At 40.8% G+C, this 22,393-nt stretch overlaps 1 protein-coding gene across 5 annotated transcripts in view; it reads left to right on the forward strand.

Moving 5' to 3' along the window:
• Positions 1 to 22,393, forward strand: part of BOC (BOC cell adhesion associated, oncogene regulated) — a 100,138-nt gene that overhangs the window by 47,271 nt on the left and 30,474 nt on the right. For 4 of the 5 annotated variants that reach the window (XM_078146709.1, XM_021007131.2, XM_078146708.1 and 1 more), the window contains 2 exons: positions 5,294 to 5,476; positions 6,209 to 6,487. In XM_078146709.1, the coding sequence (XP_078002835.1) occupies positions 5,392 to 5,476; positions 6,209 to 6,487 (364 nt within the window). In that variant the 5' untranslated portion in view covers positions 5,294 to 5,391. The remainder of the gene's footprint in view (positions 1 to 5,293; positions 5,477 to 6,208; positions 6,488 to 22,393) is intronic. The other variant, XM_021007132.2, reaches the window with a different exon arrangement.

The raw sequence follows: 22,393 nt of genomic DNA on the forward strand, positions 1-22,393 counted from the left end.
GATCAGACCAATATGAGCTTGGAATAATCTACCACGGATCAGGCACAAATAGTCATCATGAACATTTAGGGTAGAGATGGCTCTAAATTTGCACATTTCACATTTCTTTTGAGCTGCTACAGTTCTGCTTTGCTCATAGAACACAGTGCCTTCTTTGATACAAGCATACCATGCTGGGCAGCCCTTTGCCATGGTCTGCCATGTCATGAAATCAATTCCAAAGTTCTTCAGAGGGACCTGTAAAGTACCTTTGTATGAGAGGTAGGCAGTAGAGATACAAAGGGGAAAAATAATAAAAAGCCTCAGCCCTCAAGAAACTTATATCCTATTGGAGTTTACATGAACATAGAAAAGTATGATACAGGGCAAGGAGTGAAGTAATTTCACAAAAGGAGGGATTAGACCAAGTGTTCTAGGAGAATCTAAGAATGGGGAGAATGGTAATAGCTGGGAGGATCAGGGAAGTTTCAGGGAGGAGGTGGCACTTAAGCTGAGCTTGGGAGGAAGACCAAAATTTGTAGAGATGAAGTAAACTCTGGTCGTGGGCAATGATTTATGAAATCACATGGAAGTGGGAAAAGAAGGGGTGGTAGTTGGAAAGTAGTGTACATTAAAGGGAGTGGTGTGAAATAGGTGTAACAATGTATAAGTTAGGGGGGCAGCTAGGTGGAGCAGTGGAGAGAGCACCGGCCCTGGATTCAGGAGGACTTGAGTTCAAATCCGACCTCAGACACATAACACTTACTAGCTGTGTGACCCTGGGCAAGTCACTTAACCCCATTGCCTAGCCAAACAAAACAAAAAAAACCAATGTATACATTAGATCTTGATAATAGGGAGTCTTATATACCAAGCTAAGTCTTTTTATTTTTCCCTAAAAGCAATGAAGGACTTCTGAAGGTTTCTTTCTTTCTGAAGGTTTTTGAGCTTGAGAGAGTCATGGTAAGACCGAGATCTATATGAAGAATGGATTGGAGACAGTAGAGTTCAGAGGCAGAGAGGATACTTAGGATGCTGGTCTAATAATCGGTCAAGAGGTAACAAGGGCCTAAAATAGGATAGTGGCTGTATTACTGGAGAGAAGATGATAGATGTGAAAGAGATTGTTGTGGATGAATAGAGCTTGAAACTGATTGGCATTTTGATTGGAGAAAGAGTGCTGGGTACATAGTAGGTCTAATATATGTTTATTTTATTTAATTGAATGGAATTCTGTGATCATAGACAAGTCATTTCACCCTGTGAATGGAGTTTTCTTCACAATAAAATGGGAATAACAATATTTGCATCAACTGTCTTACAGAGTTGTGAAAATCAAGTGAGGTAAAGTACTATATAAGTATAGAATGTCCCCAAAGTCACAGTACAGTTTTAAGCTATAATAGTCTTTGAGCCTTAATAGCTTATACGACTGCACTAAAATTTTTGGAACACTCTGAATCTGCCATGATTGCGTACCTCTTTTAGCATTTTCTAACCCTCTTCCCTCCAGCATCTCTTCCTACTGTTCCACTTCTTCCTTTTATTTTTCCTCTTCCTCTTTTTTTTTCTTTCTTTCTCCCCTAAGCTCTCTTTGGGGTTAGTAGTAGCCCTTAGGGGACATTGCTTAGCCTTCTGGCAGGTTGATGACTCTTGGTCTGTGGCTTGTATTGCCTAACCTATAGTGTTTATTTTTTTTATTTGTTTGTTTGTTTTTCCAGCTCTTATTAGTTAAGAGATTCTGGCTTAGTGTTGTGAGGAACAACTCAGCTGGAGGCAGCTCCTGAGAAGTTAGGCTGAAAGGCCAATAGGATCTTGATATGTAAATACAAAGGAAAGAAGGGAGAAGGCAGCGAGTGAGGGACTGAAGTCATTATACTGACAGGAAGCTGAAAGGAGAGGAGGATGGAAGGCTTTGGCAGATTTACCTCTGGGACTTCAGTTCTGTCCCCATTAATGTCTTCTTAATGCAATAGCAATAGAGAAAGCATAGTAGGGTGGAATGGGCATACTTTTGGAGGGAAAGTGATAACAGATGTGTTTTACTAACCCACCTGAATTAAATGGTCCCCCAAAGGTCCTGTGAACTTCACTGTTTTTCTCTCCTGGTACCCTCTTTCCACTCTCCTCCTGTTCCTACTTTGTGTTTCAAGTACTAGGTTCTAGAGGTCTCAACACCTAGGATCTTCTGTCCTGCTTCTGGTGTGCTAAAGTGCACAGAAAATGCACTGGCTCCTCTTTGTGCTACTGTTTTGAGGGTCTATGCTATGGTATCTGCTTGTAGGAGAGACTGCTTTCTATTAACGTTTCATTGATAGAGGCCAAAAAAGAACTTGCCCATTATCAAATTTCACTCCCTGGAGAGAAGTGTCATTGTGAGCGTCTGGGGAATTACATTGTGTAGTGGGGAGAATCATAAGGGTGTCTGATGTCATGACCCTGGAGTGTCAGGATGCCTTGAAAGAAAGCTGGGGTGGGGGTGGGGTGGGGGGAAGGACAAATCCAGAAGGAAGTTAAGTGGCATTGGAGAAGTAGGAGAAAGGGAGGGAGGCAAAAAAGATGCTTTCACCCAATTAACGAATTCCACATCCAAAGGCTGATGATCCATGTGGCTGAAGCAGAAGTGGTTACTATCTGGGTTATCAGAACATTGCCTGAATTGTTCCCTAAAGTTTATTACAAGATATTACACATAACACCTGAAACAATAACTAATGGCTAATATAAATGCTTCACTTGAGAAGTTTCTTTCATTAGTACATAAAACCCAGTAAATACTTAAGTGCCCAATTCTCTGTCCTTTGTCAAGAAAAATCATGGGATTTGTTTGTTTGTATGCAAACTGTGATTTCATTAGGGAAAGAAGAGGGAAGAAAGTTCAGTTAACAATTCAGATAGCCAATTGTTCTGAAACTTGCAGTTTAGAGAGTTGCCTGGGGCACTGAAAAGAAGTTAAGTGACTTACCCAGGATCCCACATTCAGTGCATGTCTGAGGTGAAACTTTACCCCAGGTGGTTCTCATTCTGATCAGCTTTCTGTCAGCTATATCACCCTGCCTTCTGGAATATTCCTTTCCATGTCTGTTTATTTGTGTGAATAACATATACACCATAGCAATGTTCTGTAGTTTGTTAAAGAAAACTATAGTTAAGAGTGGAAAGGCCCCACTTGTTTTTTCTCCTGTGATAGGATTATGCATCTTGTGACTCTGTGTGTGAGACTCTATGTGTGGGGGGTGGGGGGAGTATACACTTGCAGTACTGATTTTCTGTTTAACTTTTATGTAAATGAACCATTGCCCGAGAAAGACAGATTAAAAAGTCAAGAGGAAAAATAAAAAGGTATGAGCAGAAGAGAAGTTGGCTGAGATACATAAGGGAGAGTTGTAGTAACTTTAAAAGCCCTAGACACCTAGAGGAATAATATTATTATCACAGATTAAACCTGTGATTTATTTTGTAATGGAACTCCCGGGTGAAGAAACTCCTATTAATGCAGGTCAGCAACTCCTTTGCACTTATCATCTTAGAAAGTTCCCACAATATCTAGAAATTGTGACTTGCCCAGTGTTACATGATTATTATGTGTCAGAATCAGGACTTGAATCCAATACTTCCTACTTGCTCTCTATCCATTATACCACACTACCTGTCCATAGTAATAGTAATAATAATCATGACAGTGAATCACATTTATATTACACATTAAGATTTGCAAAACTCTTGGCTTATATTTTCTCATCTGATCCTCCCAACAGTCCAGTTAGGTATTATGGGCATTATTATCTCCATTTCAGAGACAAGGGCACTGAGTCTTAAAGAAAAGCTAAGTGACTTATTTGGCTAGTAAGGGTTATGTATGAGTATTTGAATATAGGTTTCTTCTGACTCTAAGTCCAGATCCAACGTAGGGGGCTGACTAAAGGTCATCTTTAAAGATAGATGTCTTTGAAAAGGAAGATGAACAATGTCTGAGTTGGATTCTTCAAGGAAAAGAGTTGAGTACTTTGAGAGAATTGCTGTGGCTGATCTTTCCTAGAGGGAGAGTTTGGTTAAGGGCAATGTTGTCAATAGTCTGGCAAGTGTGGGACTCATTCCTAGTACAAAAGAGTTACAAGGGGGGCAGCTAGCTGGTGCACTGGATAAAGCACTGGTCCTGGAGTCAGGATGACCTGAGTTCAAATCTGACCTCAGATCAAACACTTGACACTTACTAGCTGTGTGACTCTGGGCAAGTCACTTAACCCCAATTGCCTCGCAAAAAAAAAAAAAAGTTATAAGAATATGCTTTTATTGGAAAGGATTGCTCACTAGAATAAATTCCTTTCTCATTTCTCCTCTGAGGGTCTTTAGTTTCCATCAAGGCCCAAATCTCATACCACCTCCTTTTGGAAGCCTTTCCTGATTCCTCTTAGTTATTAGTGCTTTTTTTCTCCTGAGTTATTTTGTCTACTTATCTCCGTACACATTTTACCTCCCCAGTAGAATGAAAGCTGTTTGAAAGGAAGGACTGTTACCAGTTTTGTCTTTGTTTCCCCATTTTCTTGTACCATGCCTTGCACACAGTAGGTGCTTAATAAATGCTTATGTGTATTGGGTGACTAATGGAAAGAGGGGTAAGAATAGGTCCAAGGGCTTTGGGAATACTTCCTGACACAATGACTCTTATTTATTACTATTACCGCCTCTGTTTGCTCCTCAGCTAGCAATAATAATCAGAGTGTGTGTAGTAGTATATTATGGAACACTGAACCTTCTTATCTTCTTTAAACAGATAGCGTATGTGACATAATTAAATTTATTAAGCTGGCTCCCAGGACTCAAGCTTGTTGTTGTTGTTTAGTCATTTCAGTCATGGCTGACTCTCTGCGATGCCATTTGTGTTTTTCTTGGCAAAGATACAGGAACGGTTTACCATTTCCTTCTCCATTTTACAGATGAGAAAACTGAGGCAAACAGGGTTAAGTGACTTGTCCAAGCTCACATAGCTAGTAAGTGTCTGAGGCTGGATTTGAACTCAGGTCCTCCTAACTCCAGGGCCAGCACTGTATCTACTATGTCACCTACCTGCCCTAGGACTCAAATACCTGAGCTCAAAAGGTGTAACTTAATAAAAGCCTTTCTTAAATGAGAGATGGGGCAGAACATTTATTCAGTTAATCCGACTCTTCTCACTACAGATACTACTGCCAACAACCATTGTACGGATAGGGACAGAGAAAGGGCAGTAGCAGAAAGATAGGGAGGGTCACTGTGGGTCACTGTAGATGGGATGCTCCTAATACAGTCTTTTTGTTTTTAATTTTGTCTGTAGCATAGAACTACAGGAACTAGCAGTTTCTCCTTAAGTGACCTAGAGTGGCTTATGGGAACCTTGCCTCTGTTCCTCTGTGACAGACTGCGCTGCATGGGATGACAATGATGCCAAGAAGGAAGAGGCCAGTGCTCACCATCACCTGTCTCATCTTGGCTGCAGCCAGCTGCTTTGGTAATTTGGGTAAGTGCCTCCCTTCCCAAATTCATCCCTGCCTTGCTGGTATCCTCCTACTTTTCCTTCACCATAAAATACAAACCTCAAGAATTCCACAGGAAATCTCTTAAAGGGGATTATGGAGAGGCATATAGCTTCCACTGACCTAGTCAAATCTGCCCAAAATATTAGAGAGAAATAATAATGCTAACAATAGCAATACCACTTAATTTTGTGTCTTTTTTTTTCAAATTTCTGCACCAAGTTCCTCCACCTTTGCTTCCTGGAGCTGAAGAGCAGAAGTCACAGAATTCTTGAAATGATTTTAAAAGAAGTATAGTGTTTTGCAAGGACCAAATAGTCTACCCTTTATCCTTTCCACATAACAGGGGTTTGGGGGTGTGGTGCTACCGCGACCTGAGAAATCCACATAAAATTTTTTGTCCTTCCCTTCATAACAGAGAAGCCTGAATTATTATGGTACCAAAAGATAAAATATGTTGATACTATACAATACTATATGTATATTTTATTAATTTCTGTGTTTCTACCTTTTTCTATGTCATCCGCTGGCCTTCCTGAGTCATCTGCAACATCCACAAAACTCCTCACAAATTCTCATTTAATTTCTTATGCCAGCCTGCAATATATCAAAACCTCGATGGGGAAAGTTGTGGTGTAGAAAACTATTGGTCCATAAAGGACTTAACTTTTGATCCCTCTGTGGGTTTCATCCAGAATTTTCTCTTCTTCTCCCAGGTGAAGTCCCTCAGGTTACCGTCCAGCCCACTTCCACTGTCCAAAAGCACGGGGGCCCTGTGATCCTAGGCTGTGTTGTGGAACCACCATGGGTCAACATCACCTGGAGGCTGAACGGGAAGGAACTAAACAGCTCAGATGATGCTCTGGGAATCCTCATCACCCGCGGAACCCTGGTCATTGCTGCTCTCAACAACCACACTGTGGGTCGTTACCAGTGTGTGGCCCGAATGCCTGCAGGAGCAGTAGCCAGTGTGCCTGCCACAGTGACACTAGCCAGTGAGTGCTGCCCAGCTATGTCTCCTTCTCTACCATTCGTCCATTCTCTATTCCTCTGCCATTGGGCTTTCCTTTGTCTTGGGGTAGCTGAGGCAACATCAGTTGTTTTTTCTCTGAAAAGAAATGACAAATGTGCAGCAGAAGTGTGACTGACTAGAGAGTAAGCACCTGCCTAGGACATAATACACTCAAGGTACGGGATGCTACAGGAACTTATTAAATATTAATTTTTATATGTGAATTTATATTTAGTGCTGAAAATTCCTTTCTCTATGACATATAAGTATTATTTTGTAAAAAGCCAAGTCATGAAGACTCATAGGGTACCCTTGGCTTTCAAACCCTGCCTCAGTGACATATTTGCCTTTTTCCCTGCTGTACTATCCTATAACTTCAAAATAATCCACACCTAGGATGAGCAGTCCTTGTGTCATTATTCTACCTTTCTCCAAAATGGCAATTCTCTGGTCCTTTTCCCATCTTTGGAGGCGGTCTTTGGACTTTGGAGGATTGCTTCTGTCTTTGACTCATTTTAATGGTAGATCCTATTGGAGACTTACTTTTATTTTTTTAAGAGGTAGTGGGTGAGGGGAAGTATGGGTCTATCTGCCCTGACATATTTCCCTGGCATAAGCATGTGGGTTTTAGTCCATTAGAGACACGTGCTTGGATATGAATGGATTTCCTTCCTTTCGCTGAGTACCTGAATGTTCTAATAGTATTAGAAATGACTTGAGAGTGAACTGTCCATTACTTTACAGGAGAAGACCGCTCTTTATCCCACCCCAACCAACTCCTGTGCATACCATGTGTCCTAGGGGTCATGTCTGGTTTAGACAGGCCTCCCTCAACTGTAGAACGTGCCTAAACTCTTGTGTTCCCTTAGGGAACCAAACACCTCTAACGCTCAAATATGATTCTGAAGAATGTAACAAGACAGGAGGCATTATGACATAAAGGAAAAGAGGAGCTGGGAGGTGGTAGAGTAAGAATACGACTGAACATCAGCATATAAACTGATAATATCAGTTTATATAGGGCTTTACAGTTTGCAAAGTATTTATTATACATTCCCATTTGTGGGACCAAGAGGATACAGGGGTAAGGCTGCAAAGAAACATCTTAGAGAACATTCAGCAGAGCCCTTTTGTTGGAGATGAGACTTAAGAGGACAGGCAAACCACAGTTTGAGAGTTAGGGCTTCTGAATCCCTTCCATTAGAAAAGTAGCAAGTTCACCCATGCTAAACTTGGCAACTTGTGGCTTCATGGCTTCATGGGAGAGTCCAAAGAGTGTCCTGTTATTCCTACATAGTCCTGCTTTGGGCATCTGGTTGCACCATCATCTTCATCATGGTCATATCAGAAAATTACTCATTAGGCGACTGTTTGCATATGTTAGAAGTAGCAGCTATTGAATTAAGATGATGATGGTTTTGTTGGCTATGCTAATTTCTGGAAAAATTAAAGGCATCTTACTTTAAAGCCGTCTGCGTGTTCCTGGGTGCTTGCAATGAGACACATCAGTCACCAGAAGAAAGGGATTCAAAATGAGTAAGCCCACAGGAGAGGAATGGAAACTAAAGGATGTCTCATTGCCTCCCTGCCCCCCACTCCTCTTCCCCATTCTACTCACTAACCCCTGAAACGTGCTCCACAGGAATTCAGAAGAGAGGCTTCAGGCTACATCCAGCTTTCTTGGAAGACTGTCAGGCTGCCCTGCCCTTTCTCCCTGCAGAAAGGAAGGGTGTGTACACTGCTGTCTCATGTCAAGAAATGGTACTGAGTGGGAGATGTGTCTTGGGGGCCACACACGCACACACATGGCAAGAGCCACATACTTTTGCATATGGGGTGTAACCACCAGAGCCTCCTACATGGAAAGAACTCTATTTATCTATATTTATCTATATTCATAAGCTGATGTCTCCTGATAAGAAGTAACCAAGTACTTATGCTAGAGAGAAATCTCTGAGTAAATGTACACCTATAAGAGGTGGAGGGATACAGAGAAAATCCTCTCACTATAGAGGATTATCAGGGGGACGGCAATAAGCCATGCTTGTATGGGACAAGTACATTTTAGCAAGGAATAGAAAGGGTTTCTTATCTGTGGCCTGTGAAGCTTCGATCAGAAATAACTTTTCAGTTAGGATATTCCTTTTAGAATAGAGATTCTTAACATTTTCGGTGTCATAGACCTCTTTGGGAGTCTGTGGCCTATGGAGCCTTTCTCAGAATGTTTTTCAGTGCTTAAAATGAGAAAACCAATTATGTTGAAATATAGTTATCAGAATACAAAAACCAAAAACAAGTTCGAGGAACCCAGGTTAAGAAACCCTATATTAGAGGTACATACTTTTCAGTCCAATCAAGGTATATGTTGGAATCGGGCCATCATAAATCGAAAAGATTAGCTCACCTCCGAATTGTTAATGTGTATCCTGGTGGGATACTATTTCAGAAATCCCCGTATGTATCCATCTGGCCGCTTTGGCTACCAGATTGTTGCTTTTGTAGTTGTTTGTTTGAGGTGAAGTGAGAGAGTTAGTGGAAGGAATGGGGAGGAGACCTTAATTTGAATTGCCCCTTCTGCTTCAAGGTGTATCCCAGTAGTGAGAGGCAAATTTACAACCACCATTTAAAAAACAAAATGCCTCGCAGTTTCTTTTCACTGGTGCCTGGAGGGATCTGCAATTGGCGGGAGGGGACAAAAGAAAGGGTTTGGGAGCTATTCAAAAAGGCAGAAGGAGAAAAGGAGAGGCTTGTGCGGAGGCAGAGCTAGTTTTGTTTTAAAGCCAAGAACTATTGGCTTGTCATTTAGACATTAATCAGAAGTGAAATGTTTAGGCCTGGCTGGAAGGGTAGGAGAGAGCTGGAGAGAGAAAGGGAGGATTGGAGGGGGGAGAAGGGAGGGCTCTGTAATGGAGAAGAGGGAATCAGTGGAGTGGAACTCTACCTCCTAAGCTTGAAGGCAGGAGTGGGGGTGGCGGGAAGACAGGGGTTGGGGGGGGGGTGTTGCTGTCATTGGGTTGATGCCATTGGGGGATTTGGCCTGGACTCAGCAGTTAGATTAAGTTTCTGAGTGCACATTCCAGAGCAGAATGGGGGCTGTGTTTTGCCGGTGGGCTGATGTATGAGGGAGGCTGAGAGGTAGATGGGATTACCAAAAGCATGGTTTTCATTTAGAGGAAAGAAGAAAAGCACCATGCTTACACGCACACACATACATCATTTAAGATTTCTTTTTCCTTTGGCCCCTCCAACGTTCTCTCAAATGTCTATATCCAAAGACAAAGTCATCATTGTTCAAGTTTACCTAGGAGCACACTGCCGTCAGGCCCGAGCTCTTTGGGGCGGGGGAGGGCCCTCCAGGCGCCCTGGAAGTCGGGGGGTCCTGTCTACAACCCTTTTCTATAGAAAGGCTTCTTTAGTAGACAACCTGTGTCATCAGAACGTTTCCAGAGAAGTAGCTTTAGTTAAATTCTCCTCCTGTCCCACCCATTCCTGAAGACTCTGAGGGGTGGGGGAGGAGAAATCAGGGATTCCAGATAGCATAACACCTAGGTCTACTAGGTTCCACAAGATCATGGGATCATAGATGTACAACTGGAAAGAAGCTTAGAGGTCATCTAATTCCAAAGCTTCATTTTACAGCTGAGGAAACAGAGGTCCAGAGACCTGCTCCAGGTCAGAAAGATAGTAGGTGAGATTTGAACTCAGGTCCTATGACTCTTAGCTCAATGCTACTTTTATTTCATTTAACATGTTGCCTATTGCTCCCTCTGTCCTTCTTTGAGGAACCTATTCCACTTCTTTATAGATGTCTCTGTTATGAATATTTTTTTAGATATGACATCAGTCTCTTGTTAAATTTCATCCTTTTCTCCTAGCAACCCACTTGAAGCTAGCTAAAATAATTCTTCCTCTTTGAACTATTTTTTTTCTGTTTTCATCACTTCACTCCCTTTCTCCTCATTCCCTTAATCCTTGTTCTTAGGAAACATAGACGCTTAGCTCTGTTAACCTGCCTTTGAAGTTAGTGCCTTTTTAATTCTTTAATTCTCTTATTTGTCCTTTGTAGGCTCTGGGTTCTCACAGCCACTGGAGTTAATTATGGGTGGTGATGGGTGGCTTGTAAGACTGGATCGAGGAGTCTAGCAGCACAAATACCCTCTTTCTCCACCCCACCAGGAAAGGTCTCTCTGCAGTGTAGGTCACTGACCTCAGTGAGATTCATACAGCTATTTGGTCTGGTAGTAAGCCTGAACTCCATTAGCCCCTCCCAGAATCCCAAGGTAAACTAAAGTATTTCTGAATTAATTCATTCCTCTGCCATGTGAACCTGGAACTAGAGACTTGGTAAGGTCATTCTTTCCTTAAAAGGATCAGAAGAGCAATGGGTTCATGCCATGGGGAGTAGCTTGCCTTCCTATCATCCCTCAGGTATCTCATTTGCAGTTAGAGATACTTAGCTAATACAGCATCTTGAACCTGAAACTTGGATATAATTGAGAGTATATGGTTTATGCCTGACTCCTCCTCCCTCTGGGGCCTTTGGGAATAAAGAAGAGACCAGAATCCCTGGGTTATAAATTTTTCAGCATCAGTAGTCATCTGAATCAGTCAGATTCTTAATCTGCCTCTAGGAAGAAAATTCTCACTGCATCTCCCCATCCCACAGTGGATGGGAATTAGGCATAGGAGACTGAGTAGGGAGAGGACAAGGCAGAAGTGGTCAGGACCACTTCTCCCAGTATTTTCTTTTCTCATTTCCTGTTTATAACCCATGACCAGACCTCAACAAGGCCCTTTGTGAGTTGGGGAAAAGGAAGTGGCTAGGGATTTTCACTCTTAATCTTTCCATTTCATTTCATTCATTCATTCATTCATTCATTGTATGTTTATTCACACCTACACAGTATAAGGCATTTTGCTGCTTTGCCCTTTATTAATGGGTCTCTATTCCCTAACTGGGTGGCTAGGTGGCACAGTGGATAGCACACAGGACCTGGAATGAGGAAAACTTATCTTCCTGAGTTCAAATCTGGCCTCAGACACTTACTAGCTCTGTGACCCTGGGCAAGTCACTTAACCCTGTTCACCTCAGTCTCCTCATGATCTGCAGAAGGAAATGGCAAACCACTCCAGTGTCTTTGTAAAAAAAAAAACCAAAACCCAAATGGGGTCATGAAGAGGCAGGAAAGACCATAAAATGACTGAACAACAACAATCTCCCTATCTGTAAAATGAAAGGCTTTGAGCTAAAGATGGTCTATAAAAGCGCTGACATTCTCTGCCTCTTCTTATTCTCTCCATTTCTGAAAAACATATAGCAAAAAAAAATAGCCAATGTATTATAGATTTGAGAGCTCTAAGGGACTTTAAGGCCATTCATTGAGTCCAGCTGTCTCCTTTTGTTGATAAATATAAATGGAAAAACAGAGAGGTTAAGTGATATTTAGTTGTCCAGGTGGCCTTTGAACCTAGGTCTTCCCAACTTTACATCCATTGCCCCATACTGTATACCTACACAGTGCCTGACCTATAATAGATGCTTAATAAATGTTTGTTGGCTGACTGACTATACCACACTGGCATTCCTTCTCATAGTGGCCAGCGTATTTGAGGGTGGAAAGGGGAGAGGGCATCAACAAGCATGGGAAGAGATAGATTTGTTTCTCATGGATTCGTTGGTTTCTTATACAGATAGCCTCTGACCCAGATGAATATCCTCCCATACTCTTCCATCAGGGCATTTGATGATTACCCCATCCAAAGGGGACAGACATGTAGAACTTACTTCGTACAGCTCATCCAGCTGCTAGCTTGCCAGTTATATCTGCCACTCTTTCTAGTCAGAAACAGGCCTTACAAACTGACCCTGGGCCCACAGGATAGTAAAGTCATCAAGCTGAAGAAAAAAATTCCTCTTTGTGCAGCTTTGCTGCCTGTGAATCCTATTAGGTAGAGTCTCTGGAAAAGTCTCCTAGACTTTGTCCCTGAGCTGGAAGGGGCAGCTAAGAAGAGTTGCAGAATTTTCTTCCTTGGAAATATTTAATAGTGGAATAATTTGCCTCAGTCTGTTTTTCCCTATCTTCCTTTTCCAACCTCTTCCTAGTCCCTTGTTATCTGGGATGGTTTAGGTACATTTTTGTTGGGAGGTAGGATGTCAGACTATGTATTGAATCTGTACTAATAGTGCTTAATTTGGGATCTTCCATGTTGTAGAATACCCAACACTGAGAATTTATTTACCTTCATAATAGCTATGAACCCCCAATGTATCTTATATTCCCCAAAACCCTTTTACATTCTTCTCAAAATATTTCTTTTTACCTCAGGTCAGAGGTTTTTACCTGGGGTCCATGGACAGATCTCAAAAGATGCATGAATTTGTATGGGGAAAAATACACCTTTATTTTAATATAATTGATTTCCTTTGTAATCCTATGTATTTTAAAACATTATTTGGGGAAGGGGTCCACAGGCTTTACTGTCAATGTGTGACACACAAACAAACGTTAAGAACCCCTGCCCTAGGTCCTTATTTAACCAATTCATTCAATTTCCCAAAACTTTTCTGATACAACCTCTATTTACAGTAATAGACAGATGGGAGCGAGTTTCACCAACCTGAGACCTGTGCTCACACCCTTTCTAATGGTTTTTCTCTACAAAGGACACTCTTGTGCTATCCCTCAAGTCCTTCATTTACAAGTTTGACCAATCATACCCACACAGTATTCACCCCTAGCATGTAGACATTCCACAAATACAACCCTAAAGTGTAGACACTCTTCTGAGTGAGGAGAGCAGGGAAACCCACAGAGAAGGCCAGGATAGAAATTGGACTGAAGAAGAATTCTAGAAGTACCTTACAAGGAATTAAAACAGCAATAAGGGTTTTATTGTTGTTTTCATCAAAGGGAGAAAACTGGCTAAATAATCAGTTGAATGTTGATCAGACCTCTTGTGATCACCATAGCTTGGTGAATCTGATCCATACTTGATAATCAGCATAAGCATAATCACAGAATTTGAAAATTGGAAATTGCCAACTGGTCCAACCCATACATAAGAACAATATCCACTGTAACAGGTGATCACTTAGCCTCCTAAAGACCTTCAAGGGTTGAGGTAAGGTAGTGAAAGGTATATGAAAGCAAATTGGGGTTGGAAAGGGATAAGTACTACTAGGAAGACTATTAGTACAAATCATCTTAAGGGTCACTCGAAATGAAAAGGAGATAGCAAATAGACTAAAATGAATGATTTGTCTTGGTATATATTAAGGAATATGTTAGAGGAATTCCCAGTATACCTCATTGTTCAGAGATGAGGGCCAAAGAGGAGATATTAGGACAAATAGTGGTAAGTATATCACTTGGTCTAGATATGATTGTTGAATTAGTTATTGATAAAGCACCAGGTCTAGACAACATCCATCCATGTGGGATTTTTAAAAGAAGTCATGAGTAAGTAAAAATGTAGAACTGGGTGACTGACAAAAAATCATACCCTGTCATCTTCTCTAAGGAGAGTTAGAAAGAACTAGGAGATTGTTAGTTTCTCAGACAGGTTCCAAAAGAAATCCTATAAACTGGAATACTAGAAGGGAAGGTGACAAGAGGTAGGAGAAGGACTACAGGAATAATCAGATTGATGGAGGGCTGCTTTACAGGGACAGGCTAAAAACAATGACAATATCCAAAAAAGAGAAAGATACTGCAATGTGAGAAGATGAAGGCTAAGAAAAGATATGGTAAAAGCTTATAAAAACCTGAAAGGTATATAGAGAGTGAACATAAACTTCTTTACCATTGCAGTTCATTGGAATAAAATACCATATCTTGAAACTTGTATCAGGTAAATTGAAGACAAATTTTAAAAGTAGTTTTAAAATTTGTCCTCAAATTACCTGTTCAGTTTTGTGGTATAGCAGATAGAGTACTGACAAATGACAAATTTAAGTCTTGCCTCATCTACTTTGTGACCCTGGCAAGTCACTTTACCTCTCTCAGGCTTAGTTTGATCATGTGCAAAATGGGGGTATTAATAGCACCTATTTCACAGGGTATTTGTAAGAACTAAATGAGACAAAGCACTTTGCAAACCTTAAAGTGCTATAGAAATGCTAGCTTTCATTGTCAGTCATTGGTCTAACTCAGTAAAACTGTTCTTGTACTCTTTGAATAATTCTCCTTTTCTACTCTCCACACAGATTGCTTGGATGTAGCATTTGTCTCCCTCCTGCTCCTTGTGTGCCTGTATAAATGTCTCAGGATTCACCATTTTCTTTTTTTTTTTCTCTTTCTCTTTATGCACAATCCCTGCCAGCATTGCTTAAGGCCACACCAGAATCCAGTTTGGGCCATGATTAATCCAGACCACCAGGATACACATTCATTTTCCCTCTGCTAAGTTTATAACTTATATTTGGTTGATCAGAGAAACATGTATTATGTGGGTTTCAGGCAAGAAAAACATTTTTTCATCTTTTTTCTCTTTAGTATATTTTTTCCAGTCATTTCATTCCTTGATCAAGTCCAAAAGAAACTCTCCATCCTGCTGACCAACCCCACCTCATAGCAATACTCAAAGGGTCAGATGAACAAGATGTCCTGCAAACATCTTCTGCGTTAAGAGTTAACCTTCATTTGGCTTCAATACCCAGTGGAAACATGGCTCTCGTCGTTGACTTGTCTTAAAAGATTAATCACATTTCTAGTTCTCTATTATGCCTTTTTAAAATTATTTTTACATTAAGGAAGCCAAGAAATTCCTGAAATATCATCAGCTCCTTGCAAATCATTTTATGACTTTGTCAAACCTTCCCTTTTCCTTCCTTCTCTTTCTTTCTTGGTCTCTCACTTCCTTACATTTGTCTTCTTCAGTTCTCTCCTTCATCCCCAAGTTTTCTTCACTGTTTGGATTTAAGTGCAAGTTAATATAACAGCTAGCATTTATATATGCTTTAACATTTGCAAGATACTTCACAAACATTATCTCACTTTATTCTTACAGTAACCCTGGATGGTATTATTATCCCCATTTTATAGATAAGGAAAATGAGGCAGACAGAGATTAAGTGGCTTGCTCAAGGTCACACAGGATCTGTTTTGCCATCTAGCTTCCTCAAGAGGAGTTTCAGCACAGTGCAGAGAGTATGCTTTGTGTCTAGGAAGGTTTTTGTCGGATTGACAAGAATTTTCTTTTTTAATTTGAGAAAACAAGCAAGTTAGCAAGAAAGCCTTACATTAATCAAAGAGTTTGCTGGATGTCGTGTTCATATTTCCATGACTGTTGGGGCAGAACTCTGGAGTTAACATTGTCTAGGTAGCTTCAGAGCTGTTTAGAAAACCCCTGTGATGGCAGCCTTCTGAATCCACAGGAGGTGAAGCATCACCACCTTCTGCTAATCCCTGTTTTCTGAGCATCCCTGCTGATCACTCTGTCCTGACATGGTGATGATGTCCACACATGACTACTTGGTTTTGCTGATTAGTGATTTTTTTTTTTTTTGCTTTTGAGAACCTATTTAAAGAGGCAGTCTGGCATAGTGGATAGAGGGCTGACCTTGGAGGTAGGAAGACCTGAGTTCAAATCATGTATCTTACATTAGATAGCTATGTAATCTTGGAAAAGTTATTTAAAATCTCTGAGCTTAGGACAACTTTCTAAAATTTGCTACTAAGTTATAGACTGTACAAGTGGAGAGTTTCCACACATTGTGAAATCATTGCTTCTTGATGTATGGAACCTGTTTGGTTTTCTGTTGCTTGGCTGCAAATAATGGTAGTAGCTCTCCATAGAACCATAGATTTAGACCTGAAAGAGGCCATTGAGTTCAGCTCCTTCATTTTACAGATGGGGAAACTGAGGCATGGAACAGTTAAGTGACTTGCCCAGAGTTACACAGCTAGATGTCTTGGTCTTCCTGACTCCAAGTTCAGGTTCTATCTACCATTATACTGATAAATGAGCTTTCTGAAATGCCATCCTAACTCCTCCCCACCTCCCAAAGAAAACATTGCCTAACTGGCTTTAAATTCAAGCCTTTATTTTCACTTTAGGTGATGTAGTTTCTCAGCATCAGCCATCAGAGTGACTATTGCTATATGTTCACCTAACACAGTCCTTTCATAATAATACACTGATATGGTCATAGCTTTTGAGGTGAAAGGCCATCAGGTCCAATCCTTGCTTTTTACAAATAGGGAAACTGAGGCACAGAGGAGTTAAGTGATTTTCCCAGGGTCACACAGCTAGTAAATATCTAAGGTGGGATTTTAACCCAGGTGTTCTTGGCATCTAGTCCTATGACCTATTCACTATGCCATGCTGAACCTACTGTTACTATCCTTAGTTTATAGACCAGGAAACTGAGGCATGAAGAATTTGTGAAATGCTCATATAGAATGACCATGTATTTAGATGACCACATAGAAAATCAGAGATGGATAGGCCCATCTCTCTCTGAATCCCGGTCATGTTGATTTCCCATTACAATCTGTTATATGCCCTGACTTAGAGTGCTACAGGATTGGCTACTTCAGTACCATTGGCTTTCTGCAGAAGAGGATTGTAAAGGCCTGGGAGGAAAATGAGAGCAATGTTTCCAGTAATGGAAACCTCCATGGGAAGCCTTCCCATGGTTCATAACCTGGCAAGCCCCTGAGCAGACGTGTTGATGCCTGAAGCCTGTGTTGGTGGGGTTATAGAACTATCAGTCAACAGAGAAACATGCCATGGGCAATGTTACTGCCTCCCAGTCCAGACAGTATTGCCAAACAAACTCCTTGTGGTGACACCACAGCTTGGTGGATCTGATCCATACCTGACCAGAAGCATAAGCATGGTGGGTGAGATGTGAGAGCAGGGAACGGTGGAAGGAAAGGTGGTAGCCAGAAGTGTTAGCAAAGGGTGGGAGGGTGGGAAGCCAGAGTCATCATAAGGAGTCAAAGCTAATGCAGAGAGGGTCTCTGCTACTTGCTTTTCAGCATCAAGATGATAGTACTGGTTTATTTCTGGTACTAGTTTGTTGCTTGCCTGGAAATGGACTTTGACTCAATTCTAGGAGAGGAAGGGGTAAGCACAAAGGGAGACAGGAAGTAAAAATGAAATTAAGCTTTAAAAGTGATTGCTGTGTTTGTGCAACACAGTCAAATCTTGAGTCGCAACAGGGGGCTTAGTAGATAAGTCCTTTAGAATTACCTGAAGCCCATGAAGGTTAAGTGACTAGTTCTGAGTCTGGACCTCGTAAGTATCAGAGGCAGCCTTTTGAGACCAGGTCTTCTCAACCCCAAGCCCAACACTGTCCACTGTGCCACATTATTTCTTCAGTGGTAAGTGACTCCTCCCACCCAAAAACCAAACAAAAAAAACCAACCCACCAACATCATATGTTATATGAGTGATGGAGAGGAGAAGAAATGATGGTATGAAAATGAAATAGTTAATGAACTGAGCAACTAGTATTCAATCTAATAAAATCAGAGGCTTTGAACCTATAATTTAAGTTTATTAGCTCTAATTTATCCTGTATACATTTGTTTGTACATAACCATTTGCGTATAGTCTTCCCCACTGGCTTGTGGGTTCCTTAAGAGCAAAGACCTTTATTTTGACACTTTTTTTGTATTTCCATCATTTAGCACAGTATCCAGAACTTGGTATTTGCCTAATTAGTGCCTCTTGATTTAATAGCCATGTTAAAAAAAAAAGAATATTTAAATATAATGTGTTGCCACAGACTTAATAGCCTTATTTAGATATTAGTAGTATTTAGTAAATATTAGTAGTATTTAAATATTAGTTTTATCCTAATTTAGAATTGAAATGGACCTTAGAGGCCATTTCACAGTGAAGGAAATTGAAACCTGGAAGAAGTTAAGTGACTTTCCCAAGATCACCTAGCTCATAAATGCCAAATGCAGGATTTGAACCTGGTTCTTTCAGTTTCCAAGTGTAGTACTCTGGCTGTTCGGCCATACTGCCAAAGACAGAACTTCATATACTCTATAGTTTTGCCTATAGCTTTGATGGTGGCAGCTGTCCATGTGGCACTGACAATCATCCCACCACTAACTTTGGCACCCCTCCATGGGTTTCCCATGCCTAGCATACTGTGCAAATGCGGACCAGGGCACAATGTAAATTGAAACATTCGTTGTGCTGTACAAAGTATGCACATGTGAATCAGTACAATTTCACCCTGTGAAACTGGGAGTTCAGCTGTAATTGTACATTGATACATGTGTCGTGTCACCTTGGAATGTAAACTCCTAGAGGGTAGGAACTATGCCAGATATGATGCCCAGCATATTGTATGTTCCTGATAAATATTAAGTAACCACAGCAAAGAAAGAGATGGTCCCCAAAAGACTGCTATGATACATGTCATGTGTTAAGAATTGAAAAACCAACATAAGATGGCATGTAACCATTTGATTAATGTGGACTAGTTAATAAATGGAGCTGGAAGAATGCACAGAGGGAGGAAGCAAATGACAGAGGTGGAGAGGAAAGGAAAGAGATTAATGCTGTAAAAACATTCTTCTAATGGATTTTTCAAATGTACCAACATGCAGGCAGAGGCAGGCGTCAGGTCAGATGATTTCTCCATGAAGATCTGATTCATCATTCTGGAGCAGCAGCCTGCCATCCCTATTCTTGGTTTTAAGGGCTGGTCGTGATTCCCCAGGGTGGTAGCCCGAGTGAGGACAGAGGCTTCACTGGTCAAACAGCCTAGCAGACAAAAGGCTTTTGGGCCATAGCCTGGTTCTCTTAATATGCTGCCAGCCTCATCTTCTTTCTTCATCTGCATCTGCCCTATGGCTGATTAGACACAACCATGTATTCTGAGGCACTCCCCTGTCCCCCCTTCCATTTGCCTTTTCTCCCTTAACACTAGAAAATGGAGGGGTATGCTGTTAATCATTTTATTATTCTGCCTTTCATCATTTAGAGAAACTTCAAGGTTTAACTTAGGTAGCCAAATTGGAACTTTTTTTTTTCTGGAGAAGAGACTATTGTGTTGGTGACTTGTTTTTTTTAAGCCTGGAAGGCTAGCCTGCCAGGTGGCACATGTGGACAGTTGAAAACCAAGTTATAGTATTCTCCTGCTCCATCTGTGCTGACTCTTGTGGACATTTTAGCATTAGAACATACAGGGCAATTTTTCTTTCTTTCTTTTTTTCATTTGTAAGGCCAACTTAGTACTTCCCCATCTAAATGGACTTCTGCATCATACTGAACAATGCAAAAGAAGTGGAAGTAGATTGTTGAAGGAGGCGATTGGTGTTTTCCATCTTGTTAGGGTACCCGGGAAGCCCAGGTTGCGTGATCAGTTGAGTGATCCCCTGTACCAGAATTTTCATGGTCAGTTGGTTCTTTCCTGCCTCAGTAAAAGCCTTCAATTACAATGTGTCAGTAAGTACCACATTGTTGTTAAGGTGGAGATGATGCCAGTGCCAAATTCATTTTAAATCCAGTTTAAATTTTTTTTTTGCTCTGAGCAAATTTCTTTGGAACAGTTCAGAAGGGAAAAAAAAGAATACAATCCTAGTGGAGTTGTTTTGGATTTATCAGACCATGAAAGAGAATTCTTCTCAGCCATTAAGGAATGTTTCAGATGCCCGTAAGCCTTCGATAATTCAAAACTTGCTTTGTTTAGAACCTTACAACTTGGCATGTATCACATGCACCATCCTGAAGGAGGATTAGTACCTTTGCTTTAAAAAAAATGCATTTGCTTTGAAAAAACAAAGTTCCAGATATTTCACTAGAATACTTTGAGCAAGGGCCATGCTTTCATTTTTCATTATTCAGGTTATCCTCATCTCTAAGTAGGATCCTCCCATTTTCCTAGGATGAGAAGCTCTCAAGCATTATTGATAAATTCATTGAGCAAGTATGTATTGAGAACAGATGGCATACTTAGCATTATGCTAGATGTAATGGGATCTATCTTTCAGAAGCTTACCAGCTCTTGGGGAAGACAAGACACAAGTAATGAAAAAGTTAAAGAACAGCAAAGCTGAGGATTACTATATTTCCACCTAAGGGAGAATATTTATGAGATTGAACATTAACAGCATTAGCATGAATCACTGAGGGTCGCTGGGTGATGAAAACTGTTTCACTCAGTCAAAAATTTATTAAGCAGCTAAGTAGACCAGAAGATAGACGCTGGAGTCAGAAGGACCTGAGTTTAAATCTAGCCTTCAACAATCATTACCTCTGTGATGCTGGTCAGGTCATAACCTCTATTTGCCTCAGTTTCCTCATCTGTGAAATGAGAATAATAATAATAGCACCTACCTTCCAAGATTGCTTTGAGGATAAAATGAGATAGTATTTGTAAAATTCTTGGCAAATCTTAAAGCACTATATAAATGCTAGCTTTATCATCATCATTATTATTGTTATTTATGCAATGTGATACTATCAATCAACCACAATAATTTATTAAACTATTACAATGTGTTTATCACTGTGCTAAGCACTGAGGATACAAAGAAAAAAAATAGTTCCTGCCTTCAAGAAGCTTGTGTTCCAATGGGGAAGACAACATGGACGTACGTAGGTATGTACAATCTGCATAAAGAGTTGATGGAAGGTCACCTGAGAGGGGAGGGGGCTAGCATCCAGAAGCATCAGGACAGGCCTCCTGCAAAAAGTGCTATTTGAGCTGAGGGGCTGGTTGGAACGTGTCACCTGCCCTCTAGGAGCCTATAGTCTAGTAGAAGGAAGCTATTTTTACTTGCAATAAATTAGAGAAATGCGAAGTGCTAATTTAGGCAACTGGTCATTATCCTCGTCTCCCTGAATTCTATATATAGTAATTCATTCTGTCTCACCCTAACCCACAGTGGAGGAACAGTGTACACAGTGGAAAGAGGGTTAGGTTTGGAGTGAAAGGTCCTGAGTTCACATAGAGGTGTGATCTTAACCAAGCCAGTAACCTCTTTGGATTTTACTTTCCCCATCTGTAAAATGATTGGGTTTGATTAGATTACCTTCCAACCTTCGGTATATCATCTCATACTCCTCTACAAGAAGCTTTTCTTGATAACACAGACTAGTTTTTAACTTTGCTTTGTATCCCCAGCACTTAACATAGTGCTTGTCACATGGTAGGTACATAATAAATGATTATTGCCTGACTGCCTATTCACCATAACTAACATTAGACATGTTTTTTCTTCTTGCTTAAATATTTTGAGAACCTGTGCTTTCTTCATTGTGAGCCCTCCCTTCACTGATGCTGATCACAACTCTTCTCTGACTGGCTACATCCTTCAGAAGTTTCAATAGTCAAAAAAAATTCATGTGGCCAACCTGCCAATTAACCTGTTTGAACCTAGTGAGTTCGTACATTTAATTACCAGACATATATTTAATTATCAGGTCCATACTTGAAGCCTTTCCAGCTTGATCAAATCTGCTAGAACCTGGGCTCCACTGTTATGGCCTTTGAAAACAAAGAGTCACATTAATGTCACAATGAGACACCAGAGTAAAGCTTTGGTAAAAGTAGCTACATTTAATCAAACTTAGACAGGACAGTACAATTCAATCAATCAGTGAACATTTTACTGTGTGCCAGGTACCAAGGTAGCTATGGGGACCTTAGAAGTCATCGAGTCATGCTTCACACTGTAGTGTGCTCAAGTCAAAGGGATAGTGACTGGAGTTCAGAAACCCAAATGCTTTACTCTTCTAACTAGGAAGGATGATAGTCTTCAGATTATGACATTTCCACTAAGTGGGAAACCACCTGAAAAATCCTAGTGGCCTGATCTGATTGTTTTGATGTAGTGCCTGTAATTTTGAATTTGATAATTACTCTCTAGCCTTTGGGTATCTAGGTGGGGCAGTGGACAGAGTGCTGGACCTGGAG

This window comes from Phascolarctos cinereus, unplaced genomic scaffold (assembly GCF_003287225.1).
Source record: "Phascolarctos cinereus isolate Bilbo 61053 unplaced genomic scaffold, phaCin_HiC Scaffold_726;HRSCAF=1367, whole genome shotgun sequence".
In the NCBI taxonomy this organism is placed as follows: Eukaryota; Metazoa; Chordata; class Mammalia; order Diprotodontia; family Phascolarctidae; genus Phascolarctos; species Phascolarctos cinereus.